Source organism: Bombyx mandarina, chromosome 09 (genome assembly GCF_030267445.1).
Source record: "Bombyx mandarina strain Sakado chromosome 09, ASM3026744v2".
Taxonomy (NCBI): Eukaryota; Metazoa; Arthropoda; class Insecta; order Lepidoptera; family Bombycidae; genus Bombyx; species Bombyx mandarina.
Genome location: NC_143216.1, coordinates 1320077 through 1347224, shown reverse-complemented (window position 1 = coordinate 1347224; position 27148 = coordinate 1320077). Strand labels below are relative to the sequence as shown.

General features: G+C 38.3%; 1 protein-coding gene across 2 annotated transcripts; it reads left to right on the top strand.

The window, feature by feature from the left end:
• Positions 1-1616: 1616 nt before the first annotated feature.
• On the top strand, positions 1617-26113 carry LOC114247383 (aminopeptidase N). 2 transcript variants are annotated; one of them, XM_028180338.2, is made up of 15 exons: positions 1617-1682; positions 3454-3543; positions 4950-5212; positions 7061-7258; positions 10347-10502; positions 10917-11056; positions 11641-11830; positions 13247-13397; positions 14167-14378; positions 15444-15627; positions 16451-16652; positions 17766-18040; positions 19566-19765; positions 24239-24553; positions 25744-26113. In XM_028180338.2, exons 2-15 carry the CDS (start codon positions 3475-3477, stop codon positions 26012-26014), a joined length of 2826 nt encoding a protein of 941 aa, XP_028036139.2. In that variant the 5' UTR covers positions 1617-1682; positions 3454-3474; the 3' UTR covers positions 26015-26113. The 2 variants fall into 2 exon arrangements, with proteins under 2 accessions (XP_028036139.2, XP_028036141.2); XM_028180340.2 differs by having other exon boundaries at positions 1620-1678.
• Positions 26114-27148: the final 1035 nt, after the last annotated feature.

The following is a 27148-nucleotide window of genomic DNA, read 5'->3' as shown; positions in this document are numbered from 1 at the left end:
GATCTCTTTGGATTTGATTTGTCCTCTTTACTTTCACTCTTCGAGCTTATCATAGTATTGTAATACACTTGTATACTTTTCGGTAAGCAGCAGTTTGGCTCTGCCTCTGGCATTGCTGACATCTATGAGCGACAGTAACCACTCACCATCAGGTGGGCCGTATGCTCGTCTGCCTACTTCTTCTTTTTCTCCACCTTATCCCACTAGGTGGGGTCGGCACAGCTAATTTTTCTCTTCCATTCCGTCATCTCAAGACTCACTCCTCTCTCTCTCATATCGTCATTCACACACTCCATCCATGTCTTCTTCGGTCGACCTCTTCCCCCTCTACCTTGCACTACCATTTCCATACATCTCTTAGTCACATGCATCTTCTCTCTACGCATCACATGTCCATACCACGCTAACCGTCCTCTCCTTAATTTGTTGCTTACCGGGGCCACTTTCACACTTCCTCTGATATACTCATTCTTTATCTTGTCCATTCTTGTCACTCCACACATCCATCTCAACATTCGCATCTCTGCCGCATGCACTCCTCTTTCATGCTTTACTTTCGTCGCCCAACACTCAGATCCATACAGCACGACAGGTCTAATGATCGTTTTGTAAATTTTTCAATTAAAAATATATTATAATGTGAAAATGTAAGTTTGTTACAAAAGTGTAGGTACCAAACGTGTATTGTAGCAATAATGGCTAAATGGATTTGAATCAAACTTCGCACAAAGATAATTCCTAATCAAGACTAGCACATATGATGTGTTTAAGCTCCGTGTATTTCGGCTATAACAAATACTACTGTGTGTTCATTTATCCATAGTCCATAAACGGATCTGGATATGTAGTGATAGTGTTTTGCCCGCTGAGTTTCTCGCCGGATCTTCTCAGAGGGTCGTGATTCCGATCCGCTAGTAGATTAATTCGCGAAGCAGTTACTCTTAAGTTCTTAGGTCTCCTTTGGGAATACTCGGGTAGCTGTTAGCAAATCCCTTGCTCGCCCACCTGACCTGGTAAAACTGGAAAGGCCTCCGGACCACCAGTAATCTCTCAAACATTTTTATTTATTGCTTAGATGTGTCGATGAGCTCACAGCCCACCTGGTGTTAAGTGGTTACTGGAGCCCATAGACATCTACAACGTGAATGTGCCACACACCTTGAGATATAGTTCTAAGGTCTCAGTATAGTTACAACGGCTGCCCCACCCTTCAAACCGAAACGCATTACTGCTTCACGGCAGAAATAGGCGGGGCGGTGGTACCTACCCGTGCGGACTCACAAGAGGTCCTACCACCAGTGTAAAAAAGTGCTGATAACTTAAATACCACAGTTTGTCACAAGGGACTTTTTGGTTCGGGAAATACAAAAAAACAGCAGCTTTTATGTTTACCGAGTTGCTACTTTATAGCCTAAAAAGGCAGGGCAAGTCTAGTGTTAAAAAAAACCTAAATTATTATCTCCGACCTAAAACGAATACACACCAATGACAGACAAGTTAAAAAGACGTATCCGTTTTCATCGCAAACACCTTCAAATGTACACGTAAACACCAAGCATAATAGAATCATGTCGTTTCGTTGGCGCAAATTAGGTACATCCTGCAATTTGTCTCGTGGTGAGGATCGGATCGAGAGGGGCCGGTCCAGAAGCGGTCTGCCACTCCGACAGACCTCAAGGCACGTGAGTGATATTGCAATATTTTTTAAGATCGTTTAAATGTTATAATAATAATTAACTCGATTTTTATTTTAAATAACCAATACGTTTTATCATAATCTTCCGCTCATAATATCTTCAATATAAAAGTAGAATTAAAAAAAAATCTATTACATTAAAAATCAGTGTCTGTGTGATCACAATATTGGTATTTAATGATTTCGATATTTCTCACTACTTTGTTTCATTAACTTGTTTAAGCTACATGATAATGACCATGTTACATATAAGTAATTTCATAAACACAATGACTAAAGTTATTAAATAAATTCTTACATCTGAAAGAATTTGTTCGAGAAACCAAAGTTGTTGTAACAAAATTTTGCGCGAGTATAGTAAACACGATAACCATTTAAAACAGAAAATAAATTCGTAATTACAAATGAAACCGCCTATTTAAAATTTAGGATTTCATTTCACGATTTAATATTCTCAACTTTTAAATACTTTACAGTTTCGCGGTGTAAATAATAAAATGTAAATAATAAACGCGATATCAAACAGCAAAAGTAGCTTTAATTACACCAACGATTCACAAAAACCGAAGTGAATACAATAATTGACACCGATTCAACGCTTTAATAATGCCTAAGGCTAGGGGTGCACACGAATGTTCACAGGTACTCATAGTTGGTGGCGTTGCTGATGGTAGTATTGTGCTGTAGCCCGCATGGTTCCGTACCACTTTCCAGTCAGTTTTTTTTGGGCTTGGTCTAATAAGTCTTGCCCACTTCAAAGGTTATCGGAGCCAATTGTGTTGGTTCAGCTGCTAATCTATCATATAGGCTATTGAGAACTATTGTTTGGGGACATCTTCGTGTTCACCTTAGTATGCGATCACCATTTGCAATAGGAATATCCATTTACAACATTACGACCTAGTGCCGGATCTACTCTTATCTTTTACTGGTGAGTCCGCACGGGTAGGTAACACCACCCTGTCTATTTCTGCCGTGAACCACTAATGCGTTTCGGTTTGAAGGGTGGGGCAGCCGTTCTAACTATACTGAGACCTATGAACTCATATCTCAAGATGGGGTGGCTGCATTTACGTTGTAGATGTCTTTGGGCTCTAGTAATCACTTAAGACCAGGTGGGCTGTGAGCTCATCCACCATCTAAGCAACAATAAAATAAATAAATAAAAAACTCAGATTATATTTTGTGGCCGCTAATTTTCACTAACTTCAAAACGTCTGATTGAACTTGAAAATTTTCCGTTTAAAACGACAAAACAATAATTTATTTTAATACTTTTGTCAATATTCTAAACACATTTATTGGTTTTCTAGTTGTAGATTCCCTACTTTTTTTTACACAAAATTTCAATTATATTCAATTAGTATTGTATTAATTTCTTAGATAAATTAAGTACCTTACAAGCAATTACCCAAATCTATGCTATGCTATTGTCGAGATTAATTTTATAAAGAACTAGCCTACTACTACTACTACTAGTCGCCTGCTTCGCTGAGCATTTAAAATTAACATTATTATTTATTGTCATTATTATTAGGGAGTCCAACACTCATATAAATATTAGCCTATCTATTAAGTATTTTATTTTCTATATGGATACCAAGTTTCAAGTCAATCGGATGCGTGGTTCAGTAGTTATAACGGAACATCCGTAAAAAACCACTGATAGATTATTTTTGTTTACATTACTGTAATGCTTTTTTCCGGCTACATGAAAAGTTACTTAGTAATACACGTTTTTTATTTTTATTTTACAGGACGTGGAGGATTAGAACAAGATGAATATAGAAGTGATCCTGCTTGCGGCTCTGGGAGCCTGCGTGGCGTATTCCCTCCCACCGGAAGAGGTTAGTTATTACTACTCGGCACGACTTGTTAGCGTTTAATAAGATTACAATGTTCAATTGACTGCGGACTGTTTCGTTTGCTTCTTTTATTGGTCAATACACTTAGAGCATTGTAGATGTATCACATGGTCTTATCCGCAAATATACTTTTCAACCAGATCTGGAGCTGCGAAGAGTCGGAACTGTTTATAGCTGAACCTGTCTGCCTATCTAGTCCGCTATAAGCTTTAAAGATATAATAAGCTCTTCAGAGGTCAAGAAAGCTGTTAAAACGAATGACCAATTTCTATATTTTTCAATCAAATTTCAATCATGTCTGTGATTCGTAAATATTTACGGTGAAACCTATGCAAAAATGTGTTTTGAGTTCATTACACTAGGTTGTTAATTGCTTGGTAGATGTTCCTCCTTGTTGGTAACTGGCTAATAATTTGTTTTAATATTTTATTTTATAATTTTATTTTAATTTAATAGGTGCTTAAATGAGCACATTGAAGTAATATGATATCGCTTAAAATTAAAAAAATACACTTTAATAGTAAGCCTAACTTAAAATTATCCTAACTTAAAAAGGCTAACTTATAAAATAATAATAATATTCAGTAATAAAAATATAATATCATCTGCCCTTTAGGCCTTTTAAATAGCCCCTTAGGCTACCAACGATTAGATTATTTAGAAGTCTTAAATTTGATGAAAATGAAGCTTGAAAAATTACATTAAATAGAGGTCAAGTCAATAAAAACATATTAAAAGGAATTTGGGAGGTAACGACAAAGAGAAGATCTTCCACCGAGGTGATGATCTTGCTCAGCAGATCGACGGTCCGAATGCTGTTCTTCGGAGGTTGTGTATATTCAAACTTATCTTGAAAATATTATTAGCTAGATTCAGGTATCGGTCAAATATATTGTGTTCTATGATGGGATTTGCAAATCTAAGAATCCATGATACATCAGAAAGTGCTAAGTGCAGTCAGTTTAGTGGCCACTATAACTATTAGCGAGTTCATCAATTAGCTCATCTTTTGGGAATCAATAAAGCCGGCTATTTCTGGTATTACATGTCTTTAAACAGTTATTTTGTCGATATACTATGTTCTCATGAATGATTTGTTCCCATTAAAATCTAAAGTAAAAATGGGCCTGTTTCGTTCGTGAAAGTATTTGTTATTAGAGATCAGGACAATCTTGACAATTTCTGTAGTAAAACATTAATGTGTTCCAGTTTTGTAAGTCATTGTTTTATTCAAATTTTCATTAATTCGTTCATGCTTTCATTCATTCTTTCGATCTCAATTCAGTAGAAGCATAAGGTACTGAGTTAACAGAGTGACCAATACACAAACAATTATTATTTTATGAAATTAAAACAATTACAATTTTGTTAATAATTGCATCCTCCAGGTATCTGCTAGTCACATTATCAAAGCAAGAAGCATCGACCTCAATAACGCATATGGGCTCGCTATGGAAACCCGTTTGGAGAAGATCGTGGAGCCGACTGGATACAAGCTGGACTTAGAGCCGTTCCTCGACGACGGAGTCTACAGAGGAACCGTGAAAATCCAACTGAAGTGGCTGCAAGAGTCCGATGAGCTCAGTTTGCACTGTGACCATGAGCTTGGCATTAGCTTTTGGGACGTACAAGCGTATCCAGCGTCTGACGCGTCAGTATTTGATCATTAACGAGTCACTTTTAAAACAGTAGGAGATTTGTAGCACCCACTTGAAATAGCATCTCCCTTAGCTTGAATTTGTCGTAAAAGACGACTAAGAGCGAACGCACAACACCGCTATTGAATATTATGCCAACGTACTGCAGTGTCCGGTATCTACTGGTGTTAGGGGGTATTGCAATACATATTGCTTACGAGGGTGGGGCAGTCGTTATGTAATACGATTATGATGTAGACCGCATGTCTTAAGATGGATGAGGGCATTCGCTTTGCGATGACTATGGACCCTGGTATAGCAAATTTATACCAGATATGAGCTTGTTCACACATCTACGCAACAAAAAAAGCTGTAGTTTATTCGAGAATTGTATTGTTAATTCGAGAAGCAACGGTTCGTTTTTCTGGTATTGCCGTCGACCAGCTACCCAACGAAGTGGTCCGTCCGCAACCGTTTACTTGGGTAGGTTATCGGCTCATTTCGGAGGATTCTTTTTGCCATGTACCATTTGGCTTTAAAATGAAATTCCCTCGATGGTGTTTCCTAAGCGTTATGACAATGTTTAGCCCACTGAGTTTCACGCCGGATCTTCTTAGTGGGTTGCGATTTCAATCCGGTAGTAGATTCAGTGAAGTATTCCTCTTGCTAGGGCTAGTGTTGCAAATTCTCTCAGGTTGATCCTGTGAGCCCATCTAGCCGCCTGCAGGGAGCTGGAATAGCCAATTAGACTACCAGCGAATAGGTAGGGAAAGAAAAAGTCAATGTTCAAAAGAGGTATGCGGAGAGTACTCACTGTAACCAACGACTTGGCTGAACTTTTGGTATTGGTGACATCAATGAGCAACAGTGACCACTCACCAAGTAGGTAGGTAGGTTTGCGGTAGGCAGCGGTTTGCGGTAGGCAGCGGCTTGGCTCTGCCCCTGGCATTGCTGAAGTCCATGGGCGACGGTAACCACTCAGCATCAGTTGGGCCGTATGCTCGTCTGCCTACAAGGGCAATAAAAAAAAAAGGTAATATACTCCTCTGCTGAAGACTGATTTAAATTCTCTTGTTCTGCAGTAGTAGCATTTGAAGTAGATTTCTTACGCAGATCGTTTCGATAGAAGCTTTCTCGTGTATCTTTTTAAACATCTGTTTTTATGAGTACACGACATCACAATATGGATCCTGCTACTCACCTTCGTGTTGCGTTTCATTTTATTTAATGGAAATATTTCAGTTATAGAAAATTTGGCTATTTCAAGTAAGAAAAAAACGGACTGAATAAATATAAATAAATGGTCTAACGCATTAGTCAAACTGCGACAGTGTAGTCAAACAAACTGTGAGACCTCAACATATTGTTAGTTCATGTCCAAATAAAACAAAAATTTCTAGAAACTTTTCTTTTAAATTGACGGTAGTCAATTCAAATGTCGACGAATAAGATCTTGATCGTCCGTGAAAACTCAAACTGTATTAAAATTATTGGCAATAATAAAATGACAATAATAAAAGCGAGATTAAGTTGTAACAGTAGTTTTAGCTTTTTAGTTTTTACTGGTGGTAGGACGTCTTGTGAGTCCGTACGGGTAGGTACCACCGCCCTGCCTATTTCTGCCGTGTGCCACGTGTAATGCGTTTCGGGTTGAAGAGTGGGGCAACCGTTGTAACCTGACGTTGATACCTTAGAACTCATAACTCTAGGTAGGTGGCGGCATTTACGTTGTAGATGTCTATGGGGTCCGGTATCCACTTAACACTATGTGGGCCGTGAGCTCGTCTACCCATCCAAGCAATAAAAAAACAGCTGATTTTTATGTCTTATCGAATTGAATTTAGTGTTAATTAAAATTTCAGGGAACATCCAGTAGAACGTGTCGTTGTGAAGGAGCTTCGTATGGACGTCAAAAAGCCGATATTGACTTTGTATTTCGAAAAGCCGATCCCCAAGGGAACCGAAGGTCATATAGAGTTGACGTATCGAGGCAATATTCACATGGGTGTCACCGAGGGATTCTTCAAATCCACGTACACGACAGATCAGGGTGAAGAGATGTATGTAACATAATAGAAATATAATTTAATAGAAAACTAAAAAAAGAAAAATGCATGTTTAAAAAAAAGGATTGTGTGGTTTTATGAAACCGCGGTAAAAGTGAAACCTTTTTTCACATTATGGACATTTAACTCTGACAAACAACATTTACATTAAACACTGGCAAAAACAAACAAAATAGCGTGGAGCACTGGCACAAATGAGTATAGTAAGCGGCACGTAAGTTGGCAAGGTTTTGGTGTAGTGGGGGTAATGTCACGCATAGTGCACATTGCAACAAAAAAATGGTCACTTTTATTGCTCGCATAGTATTTAATTTCATTTTTTAAAATTTTTTATTTGCCATAATTTATTTTTAAGCCTGTGTGTTTAGAAGAAAGTTAAAGAAAAGAGAGGAATTCGTGAAGTGTATTAGGTGTTATAAATAAAATACAATTAAAAGTTAAGAAGTTTACTTAAAAAAATATACTTAATATTAAAAATTATGTGTCGCCGTCGTCACTATCATTTTCTAATAGTGCTACCCCTTGGATTATATTTATGGTAGCACCTGAGCTGGTAGAAGAAGTTGGCTCCTCATCGTCGACATAACGAAGAGTCGCTGTCGTCACTGGTGTAAATAATAAAACGCTCAATGACTGAATCGACTATATGGTCATTGGTATTTGGTCCTGGCATTGCAAACAAACTTAAAACAATAACACTCGTAACAAAAACTAAATTTAAAACAATAATAACAACTCGTAACTAAAAACTCAAGATAAACAAAGGGTTCTTACAACTTTAGTAGGCGCATGTGTAACTGGGAGCGAACGGAACGTGGACGCGGTGCAGGAGGGGAGGGTCGACTGACTCACCAATCGCGCGCCCGGAAAGGTGCTACGTCTTTCCCGTTCGCATCGACTTCTGCGCATCTAGCGACTCTTGCCAAGTTACGTGCCGGGGACTATAATAGTTTATACACTACACGGTCAGCTGCTGGGAACTATAGCCGCCGCCATATTGGCCTTGGCTGCTCTGACGAGCGCCTTTCACTTTATCCCTACTCCGCAGCCGACCGTCACGCGACATGCAACACACAGACGAAAAAGTTTGAGACGATGTCATAAAAGTTTCAAAATACAAAAAAAAAATGGTTTAAAGAACTTGGGTGCGTATTGGTAGAATCTTGCTATCTCACTCTGATGTACGTGTTTTAATGCCGGTGACGTCATAAACAAAGTTTTCTTATGCAATCTGTATGTTAGAAAACCTTCCTTGGAAGTTGGAACCGGAGTTGAGTCGGAGTTGGAACAGTTACCTACGTTTGCCGGCAGGGGCGCTGTTCCAACTCCATACAAATTCGAGTTAACTTTTACGCGATCGAAAACGTTAAAAAACTCGCACTAAGCACACTTTTATATTTGAAAACTAGCTGTGGGCAAACTCATTAAACTAGAGGTCCCGCAGTAGTCGAAACTCGACTATAATTTATTGGAATTGTATGTTTGTACACTATTATGATTGTATTTTATACTTCTATAATCACAAATTTCGCCAAGACTACACTATAAAAAATATTAACAAAGGCAAACAATATTTAATCTATTCTCAATTTGACAACAGACGTCAAGAACAAAAGTTTGACAATAAATAGTATATATGCGTGTGTGTGTCAAATACATGGTATGTAGTGTGTGTAATGTTTTCTTTATTAATTTAATGTATTTTTTACGCATTATTTTAAAAAAATATTAGCATTGTGCACTTCTTCTCTATATTCTCTATAAGTGTGGAAAATTTCATACTCCTCCGTCCGCGCAATTTTCGTAAAGAGGGATACAAAGTTTTTGCTTCACGTATTAATATATAGATGTGGTAACTTAGTCGTTTCTGGATAGATTATTTTTACGAGTGTGAAAATGGACGTGAGAACCTTTTTCATAAATTACCGATGCTTGTTGGCGATGCGTGTTTGGAGTCGGCAAGTCGGAGTCGGAAATGGCGTTAAATATTGTTTATTCCAAAGTTAGACGCGTACTACAGTGAAATGACGAAAATTCCCGTCAGGGATTCCTCAGTAATTGTATTTTACTGCGTACAATTTTACATCTTCAAAGAACTAGTCGTGTAAGGAAATAGGCAGCTTATTTTGTGCACGTTAAGACTGCAATTCCCATTATCCCGGAAGCCGTGGATGTTTCTGCTACGTTAAAAATTGAGTTAAATTGACTATAACGAGTTTCAAGGAAAGAACAAAGCATCTGTTAACAAATTGTGAGCGCGATTCTTCTCAAGTACTGAGTCATACAAAACTTGACACTCATCTTGTACGTTCCTTTCAATATTTTTTTGAAGTTATACTTCTTTAGGCGCGTTATGAAAAATTGATGAGAGTGAAATTTTACGATGCGCGCGCACCGTGACACAAAATTAACAGAAATGAAGTTGCCCACTAAATCGCTCATTACAATACGACCGACGTAACTTGGCGAGTCTGAATATAGCCGCAGGTGAACTTTCGCGCATGTCCACTCGTAAAAAAAAGTGTTATTAGCATTCATTTTTTAGTAATATAAATGACAAAATTATTATTTAATATAATTCATACTAAATATTATTAAATTCTTAACGTTAAATATTTATTATTAATTATTTAATATTAAAAAAAAAAGAAATAAATTTAATAAAAATAAAGTATAACTTCTTACGCGCGTACATAAGTACACGCATCCTTTTTATATTGCTTAGATGGGTGGACGAGCTCACAGCCCACCTGGTGTTTGGTGGTTACTGGAGCCCATAGACATCTACAACGTAAATTGTGCCATCCACCTTGAAATATAAGTTCTAAGGTCTCAAGAATAGTTACAACGGCTGCCCCACCCTTTAAACCGAAACAAGATTCCAAAGATAATGGCAGCATTCCCCCTTTGAATAGCTAGACTAATTCTGTGTCCGAGGTAGCTGCCAGCTCTTCGGTCTTAAAAGGCCTTAGAGCACTAGGACCCTACCCTAGGTCTCGACACCGAATGGGACAAAAACCGATTTCTTGGGCGAAGGAAACGATTTAAAAAAAAGAAACTGAAAATGTGTCTGTTTGAACAGTATGGTAGCAGCCACACAGCTTCGTCCAAACAACGCGCGGCGTATGTTCCCCTGCTTCGACGAGCCGGGATACAAGACCCCGTTCGAAATCAGCGTAGCACGACCCCGGAACATGGTAGCCCTCAGCAATACTCCGATCGCGAGAACCGAGAATATGTGGGTATATGAAATTACACCAAAATTTTCTTTGGCATGTTAGTAGCTCCACAATCTTATCTGTTATTTCTCGAAGTATTGGGTCACAGTCGTTAGGTACTGCAGTGTATCACAAGCTTCATATCTATATCAAATTAGGCTGCAGCCGAAGATACTGTATTGCGCCAGCCCTGAGTCTTCATAAGTTGTTGAAAAGAGGTGCTCATACTAGGGTTGGCACAATCTATTTCGTTCACTAAGCAAGTGGTTGAGATGTCTGTATTAAGTTTAAGACTCGTTATTATATCGCGTTTCACACGACAATTCCACTTTACGTTCGTATGAGTCCTTGTTCAAATTTCTACCAAAGTACGTATGCAATGTGGAAGATATGGCTGAGCCTTAAGAAGCTCCAGTATTCCTATTGTATTCTAGAACCGGAGAACCGAATGCAGTGACGGATTACTTCGAGGTAACGCCTCCGATGTCCACGTTTACTGTTGGTCTAGTCATCGCCGATTTAAAGCAACTGGGTAACACTGTGCATTACAAAGATGACAATGGAAACGATATTGGTGAGTTAAAGATAGATACATGTAGAATACTTTGAAGAGAGCATGTTGCAAATTTGCAATAATCATTTGTTGCAGTTGTTTTTTTGAAAATACTCTAGTGTTTTCAGTTTTTATTTAAACGATTATTAAGATCGTTATTTAGTCGATTTGATAATACGCCGCACTGTCGCATCATCACATATCGTATCTTATGTAGATTCGGGGCTTACAAGAAGTAACGAACAAGTTACAAATACTCATTATAAAATTTAAATGAAAAAAGAAAGTAGTAGTATAGTTTCAAAAACTTTTTTATTTTATTGCTTAGATGGATGGACGAGCTCACAGCCCACCTGGTGTTAAGTAGTTACTGGAGCCCATAGACATCTACAATGTAAATGCCGCCACCCACCATGACATAAGAATTGTAAGGTCTCAGTATAATTACAACGGCTGCCCCACCCTTCAAACCGAAACGCATTACTGCTTCACGGCAGAAATAGGCAGGGTGGTGGTACTTACCCGTACATACTTGCAAGAGGTCCTACCACTAGTAGGACCTTCACCTTCTACGTAATTAATTTAGAACTTTTCGCATGTGTCAGAACTGCGCGTGTGGGGACGAAAAGAATACCTTCAAGCGTTGGACGGCGTCGGCGAGAAATTCCTCAAAGTGTTCAGTGAGGTAGCGAACATGTGGCAAATTCCTTTACCGCTAAAGAAATTGGATATGGTCGCATTACCAAACTACCAGGGCGTCAGGCCGGCTGATAACTGGGGCCTGATAGTGTTCAAGTAAGTACGTTTTTTTCGTATCTGTATTTTATTGGCGTTTTATTTGATTCACATAAGTAGACAGACGACCTAACAAACCAATGACAATTAGCACCTTGTGATATCAGATGATAGTATTTGGGATTGGATACTGGTGATACAGATTGGGATTGGATACTGGTGATAATGTTGATACATTGCATACCAGAACTCACGATAAATTTAGGAAGGAGGGTAGGAAGGTTAAGTGCCGATGAAGGGGAGTATTCGGTTCATAAAACCAGGGTAGCATACTCGCGATCATATCTCGACATAAGAGATTGAATACAATGCTTCTTTTTCGAAATTAAGCTTTTTATTTATTGCTAACATTTTTGGCCATGCCAGCGGGATTTGAACACCGGTGCATTGCTATATATGATTACATTTCAAATTTCAATCCATAGTACAAATTTAAATAAAAATACTTCTTTAAATTATTTTTCTAAAAACTTTACCGTAAAACAGATTTATGCAAAGAGGATCCTTATGTTTCTGATCGAAAAATCTTTGTTGCGATCGTTTTTCTCGCTGCTTGTGTACTTAATAAAGCGTGTCTTATCACCGATATCCTCCGGGTTCTTGTTGAAATTAGACGAAACAACGATATTTAAGTCTCGTCACCCACAGGTGTCAATGCCCCATTGTTATTCGACTGATACTAATAATCTCGTTTATTATGATTATAATAATATCCTGGGATAGTATCTGTATTTACTCAATAATTCTGAGAAAGGAAACGTCTCCGACAATAGTCATTGTATGATTACATCGAATAAAATATAGTGTTCATAGCTACATATATCCTGCGGACCAATTTAAAAATCGGGCAAAAGCAAGGCTTTTTTATTCCATTTTTTTTATTGCTTATATGAGTGGACTAGCTCACGGCCATCCTGATGTTAAATTGCTACCGGAGCCCATAGACATCTACAACATAAATATCGCCACCCACCTTGAGATATGAGTTCTAAGGTCTCATTATAGTTACAACGGCAGCCCAACCCTTCAAACCGAAACGCATTACTGCTTCACGGCAGAAATAGGCGGGGTAGTGGTACCTACCCGTGCGGACTCACAAGAGGTCCTACTACCAGTGATTGCGCAAATTATAATTTTGCGGGTTTGATTTTTATTACACTATGTTATTCCTTCAGTTTAAGTCAATCGTGAACATTTGTTAAGTACGTATTTAATTAGAAAAATTGGTAGGTCCCGCCGGCGGGAATCGAGCACCATTGCATCGCTAGATACGAATGCACCGAACGTCTTATCCTTCAGGCCACGATGACTTCAAATTTTAATTATTATGTATTCTGTAATTTTAAGTTCATGATCATGCAAGTGATCATATCATGGATAGTTTAAGAGCTTTTATACTCGATCATTCTCCCACAGAGAGAGCGAGTTGAGCAACTGTAAAACTGTCCTTCTAGTCAATGAGGTACTGTACCAGTGGTTGGGAGTGTACGTGACTCCTGCTTGGTGGTCCGACGCTCATATAAACAAAGCCTTAGTCAATTCTTTGGCTGTTGAGATTTATTTTAAGGTAAGCATCTATATTGTACTAGCTGACCCGGCAGACTTCGTAGTGCCTCAATCGATAAATAAAAGACCTAAACTTTTGTATAAAATAAACTTAAAACAAACAAAAGGAATCCGTCCAACGGGGCACACATCGAAGGAAAAACAAAATTGTTATTTTATATTTAATTCCGAGCATTTTCATATTTATTTACCTTTTAAATCTTCTCTGGACTTCCATAAGTAATTCAAGACCAAAATTAGCCAAATCGGTTCAGCCGTTCTCGAGTTTTAGCGAGACAAACGAACAGCAATTCATTTTTATATATAGAGATTAGTAGAGGTATCAAAATTGTTAAATTTAGTTCAGGTCGTAAATGGTACCTGTTTAACGAATTTTGCTCTTTTTCTAATAAACGTTTTAAGTTAGGAACGATGTTTATTATCTTTTTTCGGATACAGTTGCCCTATCTCGTTTTAAGGTGATGCCCACCTTATGTTAAGTGGTTACCGGAGCCCATATACACAACGTAAATATGGCCACTCACCTAGAGATATGAGTTCTAAGGACTCAATATAGTTACAACGGCTGCCCCACCCTTCAAGCCGAAACGCGTTACTGCTTCACGGCAGAAATAGGCAGGGTGGTGGCACCTACCCGTGCAGACTCACAATACATCCTACTACCAGTAAGCACTTTTTAACACAAAGAGGAAAGAATAATGTGTAACCCAGCTTACATAGTTTCTTCTAGCCCAATGATTTTCATCTCTAATTTATGATAATCTCATCAGATCAACAATGGCTCTGATATGGACGGAGACCGGCCCATCGGTGGCCTTTACTCTATTTACTATGAGTACAGCAAACGTTATCCGCATTCAAGAATAACTGGTATAAAGCAAGACGCTATTGCGACCAAAATAACATTACTGTTCAGGACTTTGAACTATACACTCGGTGGAAATACACTGAAGAAAGGCTTAAGGACTTTCTTGCTTGAACAGTAAGTTTTAATATTATGTTATTATTCTGCCGGCATTTAGGGCTTAATCTTTTGATGAAAATCAATTTAATTGGACAGACTAGCATCTTGTTTAGTACAGATAATATACCTTTGTTGAACATGTAATTCCGAATAAAAACATTTAGATTGTCTTTTTACCAAGCAATGGCACTTGTTAGGTGAGAGAGGTTGTCTTTGTGGCAGAAAAAGATAAAAACAAAACTAAGAGGACTTCATATTGGTATTTTGTTGTAACAGCGACGAAATTATAATCTAAAAATTGTGCCGTAGAAGTAATTGAAAATTGCTAACAAAGTTTTGAAAAATTATAAGAGACTAGCTGACCCGGCAGACTTCGTAGTGCCTCAATCGATAAATAAAAGACCTAAACTTTTATATAGAATAAACTTAAAACAAACAAAAGGAATCCGTCCGACGGGGGACACGTCAAAGGGAAAACAAAATTGTTATTTTTATTTAATTCCGAGAAATTTCATATTTTTATACCTTTTAAACCTTCTCTGGACTTCCACAAATAATTCAAGACCAAAATTAGCCAAATCGGTCAAGCCGTTTTCATGTTATGTAGTGACAACGGAAAACGGGTTTCATTTTTATATATATAGATTAAAGGTGTTGATGGAAATTGTAGAGGGAGGCTCTGTAAAATTTTTGTTAGGAATTAGTGTTGGTGGTTGACATGGTATATATATACCAGATATAAATATTATAGCCGAAAGGATTGTTGGAAGTCAATTCATTTTATTAATTTTGGATCAATTGTATTTGAAGACATGAGTGGATGAAGGGGATATGATACAATTTGTTAATTTTGAGAAAACGGGCAACAAACTTTTGTTACATGTACTTTTTCTTCGTACATAACTCCTTCATCACATGCAGTTTCTAAAAAATAGCCTTTAAGTCTGGAGTTTTAAGGTCTAATATGGTTTATAGGCTATTTGCCTACACCTTCATTCAATGTAAGCACTCAAAAATCTTAAATATGGTACTTAACCCCTTCATCCACTCATGTCTTTCTTCAATTCTTAATTATATTTTTAGTAAATACAAGACTTTTGTTGGTGACGACATATGGAATGCGCTAACTAAATCTGCTATTGACGACGGTAAAATCAGCAAAGACATAGATCTGAAAATTGTGGCCAAGAGCTGGATCGAGAAAGATCGATTGCCATTTCTGACTGTTGAAAGGAAGAATGATGGGAAAACTGTTGTGCTTACTCAGGTCTGGATTTTTTCATTATTAGTTGGTAACTTTTTAATGACAATTGTAAGTTAAAAACTGACACGATTATAGAAAACTTAAGAAAAGTCTAATCAAATCAAATCGAATCAAATCAAATCAAAAAAAAATTATTCAACATAAATGAAAGTACATAGTTGTTGAACGTCAAAAGAACTACCGCCAATTCACAAAAACTAGCCTCCGTCCTGAGAAGAACTGGCAAGAAATTCAGCGGGCATGTCTTTTTTTTTTAAATATTAGATTTCTGTTTTTTAAATAGTAGATTATTTTTTTTAAATAAATCTTAATCTTAATCACAGAATCTTAACTCGGTGGTATTACCCTAGTAGAAGCAGAAGGACTCTTCTGGAAGGCTTTCATTACATGCCTTCCAGTTTCATATTCAACTCAGCTAGGTGACACACAGTAATTTGGATTTCAATATTAAATACGACATTTCGAAGATAAAATTGTTTAAAAAAAATTTGAATATAGGCAAAAGTGAAGTTAATAAATTCAGCCCGAAATAGTAAACGAGGGCTAAACTAACTAATCTGATATGATATTTCTCAGTCTTATCTAATGCTTCAGCTACTTCGTTAAAACATTGTAGGTTATGTAATAAAATGTTTTAAAGGTAGCAAGAGCAGGTACTTGGATAGGATTGTATTGCAAACTGTGAACGTCCTTAAATTGAAATGTGGTATAGCAAATGTCCCAATTTTATTGAGAGTTCCACCTGATGTGTCGCGGTGGATATTGATTTGGGGGTATAACAGAAATACTGTTAATAACGCGACCATAAATTTTACATATTTCACAGAAAGTATTCCTACGAGATCGTCCACACGACCTTCCAGATGCGGATAGGTTGACGTGGTGGCTCCCGGTTGTGATCGTAAGAGAGGATAATTTGGACTTTAGTAAAACTACCCCATTAGTTTGGATGAAGAACGTAAAGGAACTGACTATCAATGATATGCCAACCAAGGACAAGTTCATTATTATCAACCCCGAAGAGATCGGTACGCAATCCAACATTCTACATTACAAATATAAAAGAGGCATATGGAAAACGTATCGAGAATTTGAAATTGGTGTTTAATTGAGTGATCATTCAAAGAGTGCCTTCTCTACCCTAATAGGATTCATAGGTTAAAGCAAATCTTCATTAAAGGTTACTGGTGGTAGGACGTCTTGTGAGTCCGCATGGGTAAGTATCACCACCCTGCCTATTTCTGCCGTGAAGCAGTAATGCGTTTCGGTTTGAAGGGAGGGGCAGCCGTTGTAACTATACTGAGACCTTAGAAGTTATATATCAAGGTGGGTGGCGCATTCAGGTTGTAGATGTCTATGGGCTCCAGTAACCACTACACCAGGTGGGCTGTGAGTTCGTCCATCCACCTAAGCAATCAAAAAAATATGTAAATAATCATTTATCTCAGCATGTCATGAGCAAGCATTTTACGATAACCCTCATTATTGTCAATATTTCTTGACTACTCTTTTTCAGCATAAAATTTTTCTATACTCCTGCCGTAATGTGAGTAATAACAGGAAACTAAATTTATTAAACAGTGACAATCTAGTTTTACAGAGAGTGTTCAAGATACATATTTACCATCCCTTTGTCACTGGCAATAAAATGCTAACGTTGCACAGATTAAGTTAGACGAATTGCGATCTTACGTAGTATTCAATTATAAATTAGAAGTCAGGCTTCTTCGAGCTTCTGGTAACATTTCCGTTTTTTTACTGCCATTGTGGGTGAACGAATTACGGTTCTCCTGGTGGTAGATAGCTAGCATCGGTAATGGGCAATGCCAGAGGCACAGCCAGTCAATGATATGTAACTTCCTTATTTTCCTACTTAAATCTCGTTGTGATCTCCTTAAGTATTTCGAAGTGAATATTTTTCTGCTGTTCTAGTTATTTCTCAAGTTGGGAGTCATTCTCATATCTTAAATTTGGCGACGGCAATCACATTATGATATTTGCCATCTACTAGGGCGCGCACCATGCGTACTTAATCCTTAACCAGTTTATCACTGTTGTCAATGTGCAGGCCAATCTAAATTCTAATCACTACATAACATTGTACGGCTGCTAATTATAATTTTTTTCGTGCAACATTCCAGCGCCTTACCTTGTGAACTACGACAAGGACACTTGGTATCTCTTATCCAAGTTCCTGCAGAGTGAAAAGCGCACACAGATCCCAGCTATAACCCGAGCCAAACTTTTACACGACGCATGGAATTTGGCTTATGCCGGTGAACTCTCCTTTGCCACTGCGCTGAATATGACTTTATTTTTGAAGACGGAAGAAGACCATTTGGTCTGGGAGGCTGTGTTTCCTATGCTGGATCATGTCGGAAGGCATATTTGTATGTGTATTCAAGGAAAATTCCAGGTATAATAGACCACTTTTTTGTCCGTTCACCTTTGAAGGAACATGGTAGTTAAATTAGCGAAAAAAAAGAGTTTAACAATTTGAATAATACAAGCCTATTTGATTACTTTTCCAAGTATACCAAATCGTTGCCCACTTGATGTGTTGTAAGTCTGTACGGTATCATTAGCTATAATTATCCTACCTATCTCTGCTGCGAAGCATTCATGCATTCCGGTTGGAAAGATGGGGCAGTCATCATGCAATAAAATGAAGAATTCGACCTCAGTCCTCATGGTGCGTGGCTTTCAGTCCAGTCCAGTAAAAAGATAGTTTTTCGTTTTTGTAGTTTTAAGGGTAGATGCATCTCGACTGTTCTGGCTGAGGATAAATTAGGAGGAGGCACTTTTTTCTCCTCTATTTACTGAAATGAATGAACGAACTCACAACATATGCACTGGTGTAATATATTATGGTTACTGGAGCCCGTATTTCTACAAAATTATAACATTAACTTATTAAAAATGCTTCCGTAAGGCCTGGTCCGTAAAAGGCGAATTCACTGCGATTTTCTCGTGCATATAACGCGCGACCGTTTCGCCCAGAAAGAGCGTACCTACGCGCGAGCAATCGGGGACGAATTTAGTCAGTACGAAGCTTACCGTCGCTGGAAGAGACAAAAACGGAGGGAAAATATAATATATTTAGTACATCCAATTCTTAATGATAGAATCACACATAGTATGTTTGTCTTTCTTTTTTCCTCGGAGTCATCATCTTTTTCAGAAAATAATAACACCAATTCTTCCCAAGATTTAGGTTTTGAAATTCGGTTGGCATAATCAGGTGATTTTAAATCCCATATCGCCGGTCGTTTTTCTATTTCGTCTATAAACAATCCCATAGGTATCAAAATGTTGGCGCTTCATTTCCCTGAATACGTGCACTCGCTCTGGAGTTCGCGCGTTAGCTGAGCGCCCGGTCACCGTCCTCGTCGAACCCGTCGCTTGCGACGAAGGGCTCGACGAGTTAACTAACCCATAGACACAGCCCACTGAGTTTCTCGCCGGATCTTCTCAGTGGGTCGCGTTTCCGATCCGGGCTGCGAAGCACTGCTCTTGCTAGGGTCAGTATTAGCAACTCTTCGGTTGAGCTCCGCGAGCTCACCTACAAACGTTAGGGCGAAGCTGAAATAGCCTCTCAAGGCTATCAGCATAGGTAGGGAAAAAAAAAAAAAAATTAGCGCAACAAGGCGTCCCTAGTATCTCGACTCGCGCGCATTACGCGCGAGTCGAGAGTCTGGCGTAGTGCACGTGATTTACGCGCGTATTTTGAATTCGCGCGTTGCTTGTGCACGCGATGTATTGGTGCCTAGTATCTCACTGACGCGCGAATCATTTTGCGGCGAATTTGCCCTTTCTGGACCAAGCCTAAGGCTTGCGCAAGCTCTTACACAATATTATTTTTTGCAAAAGAACTAAAATTTAAAGTAACAAAGTAGAAAATGAGAAAGTCGGTCATTATTCATAAGGTTCAATTTTCACAGGCATACGGTAGACATCTTTTATTGCAAATCTATGAAAAACTAGGAAAAGAAGAGAAGGAAGGCGAAGAGAAGTGGAAAACGAATCTGAGGTGCACTGTGAAAAGTTTTCTTTGCAGCAACGGGTACAAGCCTTGTGTCAAGGACGCCCAGGAACACTACGCTAAATGGATGCAAGCTAAGAATCCTGATGAAGGAAACCCGTAAGTTTTTTTATTTTTATTGCTTAGATGGGTGGACGAGCTCACAGCCCACCTGGTGTTAAGCGGTAACTGGAGCCCATAGACATTTACAACGTAACTGCACCACCCACCTTGAGACATAAGTTCTAAGGTCTCACTATAGTTACAACGGCTGCCCCACCCTTCAAACCGAAACGCATTACTGCTTCACGGCAGAAATTGGCAGGGTGATGGTACCTACCCGTGCGGACTCACAAGACTTCCTACCACCAGTAAAGTATCACGCAATTGCCGTAAGCAGAGCCATCAGGTCGTATCTGTTTCTTGAGAAAATTACTTCTATCGCGTACTATATCTTTAGAGACTTCTAGATCGATTATTTTTAAACACATCTTATCCTAAAAATATAGTCTAATGTAAGGCCGGACTAATAAAATCGTTGTGTTAAAATCGGTCTTGGATTTTTTGCCGAGAACACGAGGAGTGAAGTTGTGTGAATTGGTTTATTTTGTTAATTTAGTGCTTCTTCATTGATCGTGTATCAATGTGTATTAACGGTTACTTATTAATCGTTTAGAATCTGTGAAAGTGCACAAATGTAGACAAATGAAACAAAGACGCTGGACAAAGCTTCTTGAGGTCTTGCAAAATGTACGCTGAAAAGTCTCAGTAAATAACCACATAATATATACCTAGTCAGGTCATAAATTCTCTCACATGTTTAATGTAAAATAATTGAAACAAGTTTATTCATTATGTAACCATTCATATACCAAAATGAACTTAACAAAACATAGATTCTTATGACACTAAAGTTTATTCAAAATGACCTCCGTGATTTTGAATACAGGCCTTCAATCTGCGCGGCCAGTCGTCTATCGCAGCACGAACGAGGTCCATGTCAATATCGGCGGCTGCCTTAATCAAGGATGTCTTGAGTGACTCCAAATTGGGATGAGGCTTTGAGCACGCCTTTTCCTCCAAGTGTTGCTATATCTTGTAATCTAACGGATTCAAATCTGGACTGGAGGAGGGCCAGTCTTCGTGCCGGATGAAGTCGATTTCACGCGCCGCCAGCCAGTCTTGTTGCTCTTCGCTCTATGAGCTGGCGCCGAATCTTGTTGGAATACCCAGTGCCTCTTATTGAACATGGTATGAGAAACAGGTTCCACAAGGTTCGTCAGGACTGTATTTTGATACACAACTGTATTCGTTTTTACACCTTTCTCACAAAAATGTACCTCTGTTAAGCCCCAATAAGAAACTCCCAACCATACCATGAGCGAGGATGGAAAATGACCTCGTTGGACACGCGGAATACGGTTGCTCGCTTCTTCACTACTGTGTGCGTACACCTTATCATTTTGTTTGTTGTAGCTCTCTTCTACGGTAAAAAAATTTTCATCCGAAAAAAGAATTTCCCGATATTTTTTTCCCGCGTACCGCTTCAACAAAGCGCGGCATCTCTTCAGTCTCAGGTCCATTAGACGAGCATTCAAACGATGTCTTGTTTTTCTTCGATATGCCCGAAGCTCTAAGTCTTCATTTAACACCCTTTTCACCGTGGTTCTGCTTAATCCCATCTGAAGGGCCAACAGTTTCTGCTTACGTTTGGGATTTCATTGAATTCGCGCCTTCACAGCTTTTATCACTGCTGGAGTCCTAACAGACCGAGGGCGACCACTTCTTGACCTGTCATCTACACTAGAGTCTTCATTGTATCGTTTGATGTTACGACAAACGAATCTTTTGGTTATATTCAAATTTTTCAGTATGTTAAAAATTTGAATTGGCGCGTAACCGCAACGATGGAACGCAATAACTGCACCACGGTCTTCTTTAAGCGTCCACTCCATATTTAAAAATGAGTAAAATTCTAAAAGTATACATTTTTATTTTCATGAACAATTCGAAATTCGAATTCAATAAACTTTTTTGTGGCCAGCATTCTAAAAGAAAAGTTTTTACTGTGTGACAATACTTATGACCTGACTAGTTATAGTATATAGATTGTAGACCATATTTCATATCGTCTTATCATGTTTCATTGCATTTCATCCCAATTGATTAAAGTCTTCAATTAATTAATTTCATTGGATTTCGCTTCATGTTATTTTTCATGCTATAACAGAATGTAAGAAGAAAATGTAAGACTTTTGCTTAAAAGTCTCGTTACCAGGCCGTAAAATCTACAATAAAATAACAATAAACGGTCCTCTCAATAAATCCTCAAATTATTTCAATATAATTTGAAATTACAATTAATCAAACCAATGTTTAGATTTCGGTGAAATATTCCGTGGTTAAGACATACACATATGCATATGATTAGATAGTCAAGTTCATAATAACGCTAAAGGTCACTTGAAAAGGTCGTCTATTTTGGAAACGTGGTTTTACATTTATGTTGAAAAAGGGAAAATGTTGGGGAGTAACTGTTATTGCTGTAGATCATTTGATGAATTCACAGCTGCAGCAGCAGGTTTTTTTTTTATTGCTTAGATGGTTGGACGAGCTCACAACCCACATGATGTTAAGTGGTTACTGGAGCCCATAGACATCTACAACGTAAATGCGCCACCCACCTTGAGATATGAGTTCTAAGGTCTCAGTATAGTTACAACGGCTGCCCCACCCTTCAAACAGAAACGCATGGCAGGTCGCCATGAACGGAGTTTCTAGTTCGAATGAAAACAGCTGTCTTGTCCAAGTGTTGGTTTAATACTACTCTATTATTACAAATTACAAGACTTATATGTACTACACTACAACTGCTTCACTGCAGAAATAGACAAGGTAGTGGTATCTACCCGTGCGGACTCACAAGACGTCCTCCCACCAGTAAAAAGCTTTAAGTGTTTACAGGAGCCAACAGATGTAAGCGCTATCGTCCACGTTGTGACAACTGAAAGAAGTCTTGAATATATTGTAATAATAATGTAATATAGCAAGGCTGTCTTACTATTCGAAAAAAATTGCTGCTTCGCGACAGAAATAGCCAAGATGGCGATGATTTTTCACCGCCGTATTGTTAAGTTCATGAAAGCAGTTTATTTTAAACTTCCTCGTCCTGTCAGAGAATAGTCAATAATTATATCATTACCTTTTAAATTATTATATCAATGCTTTCCCATGTTCTATGTCAAATCAATTACAAGACCAGTGTGGGTATGTTTCATTAAAGAAAATGGCTTTGTGTTCGCGTAATTCACGATTTTCTGCTAAATTACCATTCTATTATCCGCCGCGTGTAGGATATCCGTTGGTTGGGTTTGATAAAGATCACGCTCGTATTCAAAGGTAATTGTATAAGACGACGATTCTCTTGAGAAGATTGACTGAGCTTTGATAAATTTATTTCTTTCGGGATAATGATGATAATTTGTTTAGTGACTTTACGTTAGTATCAAGCTAGAAACTCATTGACAATATCACCACCTCGTAATATGTTGGAAAATTAATCCTTTGACTGGCGTGTAGGTCACCGGTGATCTACGCGGCGCACTGAAGTAATTATGTCGATTTTCTCTTCGATTTTCTTACTAAGGCGCCGGAATATCTAGTAAACTCTGGGAAAGACGAACTCAAAGATACCGAGAATGGGTCTATATCTAAGGGGCGTAAAATATTAAAACATACATTAACAAATAAACAAAAGAAGGCAAAGTCAAGCAATCCAGACGCCTTAGTAACAGAAATCGACATAATTAATTCAGTGCGCCGCGTAGGTCATCGGTGACCTACACGGCAGTCAATGTGTTAAGTTATGACACGAGAACATTGTTAGGAAAGAATCTTATGTTTAATAAATATAAAAAAAAAACAATTTTGCAAGTTGCATTTTAAGTGAACTAGCAATGTTATTTACAGCATTTTGCAATTAAATATGAAGAGCGCAATTTTACGTGTTACCGATATAGTTTTGACGGGCTTACTTTTTTTTAAAGAATTTTATGACCTGGTAACTAAGACCTTTAAGTCATGTCTTATTTTATTATAATTTATATTCTTAATTCATGAAAAATGATAATATTGAGTGAAATGAAATGAAATGAAGATGATTAATTTGAGACATTAATCAACTGGGATGAAATTAAATGAAATGAGATGGTATGGGATGAAATATAATCTCAATAAAATGGTGGTCATTTACTGAGATTTTTTCGGTGGACTTTTTGGAGGATTCTGAGAAGTTACGTCCAGCGGCTTTGTTTCATTTTCCCACATTTGTGCACTTTCACAGATTCAACAGTTAATAAACCACCGTTATGGCACTTTTAAACCTGAAGAAACACTAAATAGACAAAATAAAACAAATCACACAACTTCACTCCACGTGTTCTCGCCAAAAAGTCCAGCGAGCTTTCTGTATCTCTACCACAGACTATATGTTGTGGCTATATCTATAGTCTATTAAATCACCACGCCCGCATCAACTGCTTAGCCACACAACCTCATTCTAACGTCCTAATTATGTTACTTGTTCATGAATAGAATTGCAAACCAGTACATTGGCCCGGTCTTCACGTACGGTACCAGAAAGGAATGGGAATTTGGCCTTCAGCGCGTCATCAACTTTCCTCCGTCGAGGAAGCAAAGTGAAAGAACTTACCTCCTGAAGACTTTAGCTGGCTGCCCCATTGAAGAGTACAAGATTAACAGGCTCCTGAACATAACGCTGCTGGAAGGAAACGGCAACTTCACTGATACGGATCTCTTCCTCATATTCAGTATGCTTACTGGTGGATCACAGGGTTACACGACCCTGTTCCATTTCTTGAACAACAATTGGGCAGTTTTAAAGGAAAAGTGAGTACAGATATACTTTCGAATGAACTACTAGCTAGTATTTTGGTGCCAAGTACCAGTATCTAGCTTATATCGTGTAGCAGTTATGGGGTCGGATTTTGTTTACGGTAGGCAGCAGGTTGTTTCTGCCCCTGGCATTGTTGACAGTATCATCATCAGGGGCCCGTATGGCTCGTATGCCTACAAGGGCGGTAAAAAATCTAGTTAAATGGGTGGACGAGCTCACAGCCCACCTGATGTTAAGTGGTTACTGGAGCCCATAGACATCTACAACGTAAATGCGCCACCCACCTTAAGATATAAGTTCTGAGGTCTCAGTATAGTTACAACGGCTGCCCCACCCTTCAAACCGAAACGCATTACTGCTTCACGGCAGAAATAGGCAGGGTGGTGGTACCTACCCGTGCGGACTCACAAGAGGTTCTACCACCAGTAAAAGTGGTGGTAGGAGTGGAGTAGCGACATTTAAGTTGTGATGCCTATGGCCTATGTAAGTATTTAATATCAGATAGACCATGAATACATCCCTGTTGTTCAATAAACATACTGATAGCTTCTTTAACTACATTCGCGTTCAGGAAATGAAATATAAAACTAATTAGCCATGTACTGAAACAGGGCTAGCCTCTCGAGACTAATGCGTGACTAGGGTTGAGAATGAAGAAGATTGTGTTCATTTTTTGGTTCGATATTAGACGCGCATGTGACGTAGTTTCAAATCTAGTCCTTAATATTTCACGTCAAATATACGAAAGTCTTAAGCTAGGATTTTTCTTGTGTTATGGGTCTATTGGAAATATATACGAGGCAGCAATATCTTACACACAGACCGCGTAATGCAAAACATTTACCAGAACTCCTTATTTAAATTATAATTACTAGATGATGACCGAGCTTTGCTGGGTTTTTTTTTTTGATAACGCCCTCTTGTCGTGTCTTTAAGGCGGTTAGTTGCCCTCAATTAAGAAAAATAGTATTATTATTCGCCAATAGATGTCGGAAAGAGTCATAAAGTTGATTATCGATAAAGTTGATTATTGAAAACACGAATAAAACAACATTTTCTGAAAATAAATCGTAGCTAGATTGATTTATCGCCCCCGAAATCCCCTATATACTAATTGAGCTACAAGAATTGCTCGTTTAAATGTATAAGATTTTACGAGAACAAAAATATGTCAATTCTCCAGGTTCGCAAGCAAAACGAATCTATGGGACAGTCTGATTTCGGCAGCCACTGGACAATTCACGACCCAAGAGGGACTCGATCTAGTGTCCAACTTATACGTAGCTCACCAGGGCGAATTCGGGTCTGCCGAACACATCATAGAGACTTCCATGAAGAAGATACGCGAAGAAGCCAAATGGTCCATCGAGAACATACTGGTCATAGAAAAATGGCTCGATGACTATCTAGCTAGATACGGAGTCAAAGACGAATTGTTGGTTCAAAACAAATGATATCACGAAATTTATAAATTCGATGGGTTCTTACGATTTAAAAATTTATTGAAATGCATTATTTGGTTTATTTAAAAAGAAATGCGTCTTTAAAGGGTTCAGAAAAAAGTGTGTTCCGTGAGTTCAAAGCTATTTGTAAAGTTCTACTTCTACTCATATTATCCATCTCATATTATCCATATAGATGCACAGCACTGAAATAATGGGAAATCAATAAATTTTAAATTAGTAGCAAGAATCCATCGCGTTAGCATTCCTTACATTAGAAATTGCTCTTTAATGAATTGTATGACTTTATTCTTCAGTTAGTCACTTTTTTTTCCTCTAATATTAGGATGACGAATGTTTATAGATGTTCATTATGATATCATTGTTTATAGGATAGGTGTACTTGTAGATTTTGCATACAATAATTGTAAATCTAGAATTTATTTTAAACAGGAATTTATTTGTAAAAGCACTTGTAAACTTGTGTGTTTATAGTTAATAAATTTGTATAAAAAAAGTATTTTTGTTTTAGTTTCTTGCTAAGTTCGTATTTGCTTGAAAATATTGTTAGCTACCTGCGGGATTTGAACACTGTTACGATTACGTCGTACACTTCCTTACAGATCCATCAGATCCGATAACTCTTGCATTAGACGCCTTCAGTTCTAACGCTAGGAGCCGGCTTAGGGACCCCGGTAACCGTACTCGTCGAACTCGGCAAAGAGAAGTGCAATCTAAACTAAACATCAACCCGCTGAGTTTTTCACCGTATCTTCTCAGCGGGTCGCGATTCCTATCTGGTAGTAGATTCATTCGCGAAGCAGCTGCCCTTGAGTTGTTAGGTCTCCTTTGGAGGCGCTCAGGCAGCTGTTAGCTAATCCCACCCCTTCTAGCTAAGCCTCTGCTCGCCCGCCTGTTCCGGTGAAACTGGAAAGTCCTCCGGGCCACCAGTAATCCCTCAATTATAAAAAAAGCTGCGTCGCTTTATACGGTACACCGGGCGTCTTATCGTTTAGACCACAACGACTTCTCCCTTTAAATATATTGTGTGAGATACAGACAATGTTAATGATGTGATATTTCGTCAGTTTCCGCGAGTCGTAGAATAATTTAAAACTAATGACAGAGATATAGTATAGATCAGAC

Excerpts from the sequence above, each read along its gene's own strand:
- LOC114247383 (XM_028180338.2), top strand. The coding sequence starts at position 3,475 with ATGAATATAGAAGTGATCCTGCTTGCGGCTCTGGGAGCCTGCGTGGCG. Across the intron at positions 3,544-4,949 it reads ATTCCCTCCCACCGGAAGAG|GTATCTGCTAGTCACATTAT; the intron begins GTTAGTTATTAC and ends TGCATCCTCCAG. Across the intron at positions 11,057-11,640 it reads TGACAATGGAAACGATATTG|AACTGCGCGTGTGGGGACGA; the intron begins GTGAGTTAAAGA and ends CGCATGTGTCAG.